The sequence below is a fragment of the Montipora foliosa genome, chromosome 10 (assembly GCF_036669935.1).
Source record: "Montipora foliosa isolate CH-2021 chromosome 10, ASM3666993v2, whole genome shotgun sequence".
Lineage (NCBI taxonomy): Eukaryota > Metazoa > Cnidaria > Anthozoa > Scleractinia > Acroporidae > Montipora > Montipora foliosa.
The window spans coordinates 16,709,889-16,714,888 of record NC_090878.1 but is presented as its reverse complement, the minus strand read 5'-3'; the positions used below and the strand labels follow the sequence as shown (position 1 = coordinate 16,714,888).

Below are 5,000 nucleotides of genomic sequence, written 5' to 3'. Positions count from 1 at the left end.
TTTGACAGTTCCTCATTAACCATAACACGCTGCGAGCGACCGGATAGGTAAGAGGCGAACCACTTGAATACATTCCCGGTAACACCAAACGACGTCTCAAGGCGGCGAAGGAGGATGGTATGGTCAACCGAATCGAAGGCTGCGCTAAGATCAAGTGATACAAGCAAAGACACGTGCTGACGATTCATGTTAAGCAGAATGTCATTGACGATCTTGACCAGTGCAGTCTCCGTACTATGCGATTTCCTGTATGCCGACTGCAATCGCGGAAACATCTCGTTGACAGTGACATGGTTGTACACCTGATCAAACACTGCTCTTTCAGTAACCTTGGAGACGAATTGAAGGTTGCTAACTGGACGCAAATTTTTGTGGGTTATGTCCTTCGCTCCTTTTTTAAGCAAAGGCTTCACGATCGCTTCTTTCCACACGTCGGGGAAATGACCAGTTGACAGGGAAGCATTAACCACGTTAGTGATTACCGGAAGTACCACATCTAGTGCGTCACAGACCAGGATAGATGGCCATGGATCTAATGTACACGACTTTTTAGCAGAGTTCTCGATAAGGTCATTGACACAGCGCTCACTTAGGGTGTCAAAAGAGTGAAGCGTTTGACCTGTGATATCCGTGGCCAGTCGGTCCGGAGGCACGAGACTTAAATCTGAAGGGCTAAGAGATATGGCGTCAGTATCTCGACGAATGTTCTCAATCTTGCGCAGGAAAAATTTTCCGATATCATTTGCCAAGACGGTCTTATCAAGATGGTGAGGGAAGGACAGCATTTCACATGTACCAAGCAGTTTAATGGAAGCGTTGAAAAGCTTTCTCTGATCCGCACCATTGTCCTCGATGAAATTACAGTAAAACTCTTGCCTCAATGTATTCATAAGGTTAGTAGCGTAGTTTCTCTTTTTCTTGTAGTCATCAAAATCAGCGAGCAACCTAGTTCTTCTTCATTTCCTTTTAGCCTTCCTACGTGAGGGCTTACCCTCATCGATCTCTTTGCTGTACCAGGGGACGACAGGCCTACTCACTCTGGTACGAGTCCTCAGCGGGGCATGCTTGTCAAGGAGAGCCGAAAGAGTACTATTATACGGCCTTGCATATAACTCTAATTCATCATCAGTTGTTGGCTCTTCTTCCGCAAAAAGTGCAGTAGACCGGAAGTCCCTTTTCAGTTGTTCAACATCAATTGACTTGATCTTCCTGTGGTTGGAGGTTTTCACGGAGAGACCAGGTCTGGGTGGAGCAATCGGGACAAAGAACAGAAGCATGATCAGAAATAAACTGATTGACTACAGGCTTGCTAGCTACCAAACTCAGACAAGCGGGTTATAGTTAAGTGAAGCGTGTGTCTATCGCGATGCGTAGGCTGATCAACATGCTGCTCCAGTCCCAGGCCTTCAAGCAGCTCTAAAAATTTCTGTCCATCGGATTCGTGAGGATCATCAACGTGAATGTTGAAATCACCCGTTATCAGCAATTGCTCCTTACAAAGCAGCAGAGTTTCTAGATATTCAGTGAACTCAGTGAGAAATACACTTATGGAAACACGATGCTCTTCTGAATATGGCGGTCTGTAGATGATCACAAGCCGCATGCTGAAAGGTGGTGATCTGACGATCCACTCAGAAACTCGAAAGAGTCACGGTCACTGACTCCAGCACTAACCTTAGAAACATCAAGTGAGTCACGGTAAATAATCTCAGTACCCCTTCCTCGACGATCGAGTCTTGGATGATCAAGAATTCTGTAACCCTCTTGGCATAGCTCTGCTCTTACAGCCGAGTCTTTTGCTGTTAGCCAATGTTCAGTTATAGCAACAAGATCGACTTTGCGATCGTATATATACTCAAATATTGTTGCTGTTTTGTTTCTCAAAGAGGAGCATTAGGATTGCACATTGACATATGCTTGTGTAAAATGATGCGAATTCCAGGGGAAGGACGCAAGTTGACCAAGTTCGTAGTTTCCCTAAACGCGCGAGGATTTCTGAAAACACGCTTCGGACTGGTCGCTATAGACTGGGTTGACTGTGTTGCACCCTAGCAGTGGCAGTGTCGTCCTGGTGTCACTCTGCCATTGTCTGGAGGTGGTGATGCGAGAGATGTTGTCTAATGATCCACTTTGGCCAGATCTCTTATGACGTCGATTTCCAATACAAACAGATAACCTGTTGCAGCAGTTGTAGTTTCTGGACCGGGTAAAGAGTGGACGTCCCCGCTCAACTTGATACAGAGTTCCATGAAGTTAAATGACGCACACCAGGGTATGTGGTGACGTAATTCGGAGGACTGAGGACAAAAATTTTAACGCCGTATCCCACAACCTTATGCGCGCGCGGTTGTGGGATACGGCGTTAAAATTTTTCTTCCCAGTCCTCCAACTTACGTCACCACATCACCTGGAGGAGTTGGAGTAGAAAGAGATTCGGCTCTTAAAGTATTTCCGTCTTAGGCCAGTGAAGATAAAGACAGGGCGATAAAAAAACAATGAATCTTTGGGAGTTGTTATAATCCCGCACAATAGGCTCAATCACCGATGAAGTAGAAACAATAGAATCACTAGAGTGCAACATACGATCATTCATATCTGCATTGCAAATGTATCGCTTGGACCAGGACGACTATTCTTGAAAAGAAATTGCTCCTCCACAGGGTTTTGGTCTTCTGAAATTCTAAAATAACCATCTCCATGACATCTCTGGACGTTCCCATTGCCAGAGAAGCAATTTGCTCTGCCATGCAGGCTACCCACTAAAAGTAAATAGAGAAAGAAGACGGAGCGCAAAACAACATGTCCGTATACCATCGTGTCGTGTCTAGCAACACGGCAGTGCCTTTCGAAATATTGGCTTTTTTCAATATATTCCTTCACCGTTGTATCGGCCTTGCGCTTTGTAGCTCCATATTTCACTGCCGGCGGGTCTAAAACACAGATCACATTCCATAGGTCACTCGTTGCAGGTCACTGTTGTACATTTTGGAAACTAACCCTAACCCTCAATTTGGCTAACCGTAGGCCATAGGTTGGTTTTAGGCCTAGGGTGAATTAATTGAGGGTTTTCAAAAAGGTAAAACAATGACCTGCAATGATCATGAGTGACCTGTGGGATGTCACCTGTGTTTGAGACCCGCCGTTTCACTACACTACTTACGTCCAATTCTCCAGTGAGTGCTACAGGCTTCCGATACGAGGGTTGTGTGTTATCGTCTTTGTAAGTTCCTAGAGCTGCTTGCTCAGGAGATAGTTCTCCGATACATCGTGAAAGTGAGCAATAAAGTACGTCCAGCTTTTGCCTTGATTCATGGAATCTTCTTTCAGCCTAAATGCGTAAATTTTGATATTTTTATCATCTAATAATATAACAACATAAATCGTTAAAGGTTAAAGTTAAGATCATGTGTAACAAAAAAAGAGACAATGATTTATTAATTAAGGTAATGAATTCAATAAATAAAGCAGCTGAACAAGACAATGAAGTGATAACTGCCATTTGGCATGTTATTCCCTTCTTACCTTATTCAAACCTTCATGTTGACCGGACTTGTATAAAGCATCTATGATATTTTCTGCACCCTTCATTATCTTAGATTCAATTTCAATTTGATGTCGCATATCCTCTACTCTTAATTCCAATGGAGAAAGTCCTAATTCATGTGCATCATTTTCTTTTCCACTGGAGTCCCTCATCAAAACATCATCTTCCTTTCCCACAGGTATGCCTTGTTGTTGCTCCCGCAGTAACGCGTCTCGAAGAATGTCAATCTTTCTTCTCGAGTCCTCCAACCTTTGCTTAACTGCTGCAGTAAGTTTAATGTCCTTTTTCCTGGATCCACTAGCACTGTGTATTGCTAACATATTTTCTGCACCCTGCTTGATTTTCATTTCAACATCAATTTGCTTTTTCAAGTATTCTATTCTACTACCACCAGAGCCATTGGACACGCCATCTGTCTTGTCTGGGGAAAGCGCATCATCATTTACACCTGTAATTCAGAAAGTAAGAGCACAAAATTCAGAATGGGGCTTGCCAGTTTTCATTGTTTGCATCAACAAATAGCAATGGGGTGCCACCATAATTTATTTTCCAGCATTTGCATGAACAAACCAGTCAATTTATAGTTCCAGAGACCTCTAACACCAACCATCAGAATTGCCCTCTCGTTCCAAAACAACATGTGGCAGTAAAAAAGTACCTGTGGCAGACTCCAAAAATTATCAGCTCATAGCTTCTTTTTCTCAGGATTTCTTTACCAAGGAGGGAGAGCCGAAGAAATAGGCTGAATTGTTTGAATTTTAGCCTGCTTTACCAGAATGAAGATAAAAACAATGCTTGCTCCTTGCCATCAAAGTCAGAAAAAAAGTGCGAAGCATTAATACTTGGCTTTTAAATTCAAACTTGAGGTCCGTTTTAGCTCTTGCAACTATGAAATAGTTCTCTGAGAGAACTACCGAAATCTTCATTCAAAAAAGAATTCAAGCTATACTGCTCAATATTTTTGACGATGAAGATTCACTTATTGACATACACAAAATTATTTCTAGAGTTAAATCCTCAGCAACCAAAGTTTAAACTGTTGCCAACCTTCCCATAAACTTTTAAACTGTAATTCAGTCTACAGTACCTTCTCTCCTTTATATGCTATTTTTCACTTATAAATAAATAAATACATGTAACGAAAAAAACTATTAGAAATCCTACGTAAACTGAATAAACGAGTCCGCAAAGATTAGCAATAGCTACCTGCGGGCCTGCCCACCTGTAAATAATTTAGTAATTCAGGAAAAAACGGTGGTGTTGTTGTTGTTGTTGAAATAGCCTTCTAGAACATATAAAAATCCAGGCTTCGAAATTTAAAAAATTCACTCTGGCAAACCAAGCTAAACGATTTTTCATGAGATTTTCCAGTCCTGATTTGCCAAAATCTAAACTGCTTAAGTGGGGCAGTCTACCTTTCCATACACACAAAACTAGAATAGGCGTTAGCCGAGAG

General features: G+C 42.3%; 1 protein-coding gene across 2 annotated transcripts in view; it reads right to left on the bottom strand.

Moving 5' to 3' along the window:
• Window positions 1-5,000, bottom strand: part of LOC137974303 (uncharacterized) — a 30,101-nt gene that overhangs the window by 18,776 nt on the left and 6,325 nt on the right. For both annotated transcript variants that reach the window (XM_068821186.1, XM_068821187.1), the window contains exons 2-3: window positions 3,523-3,992; window positions 3,161-3,328 (exon numbers count right to left, since the gene is read on the bottom strand). In XM_068821186.1, the coding sequence (XP_068677287.1) occupies window positions 3,161-3,328; window positions 3,523-3,992 (638 nt within the window). The remainder of the gene's footprint in view (window positions 1-3,160; window positions 3,329-3,522; window positions 3,993-5,000) is intronic.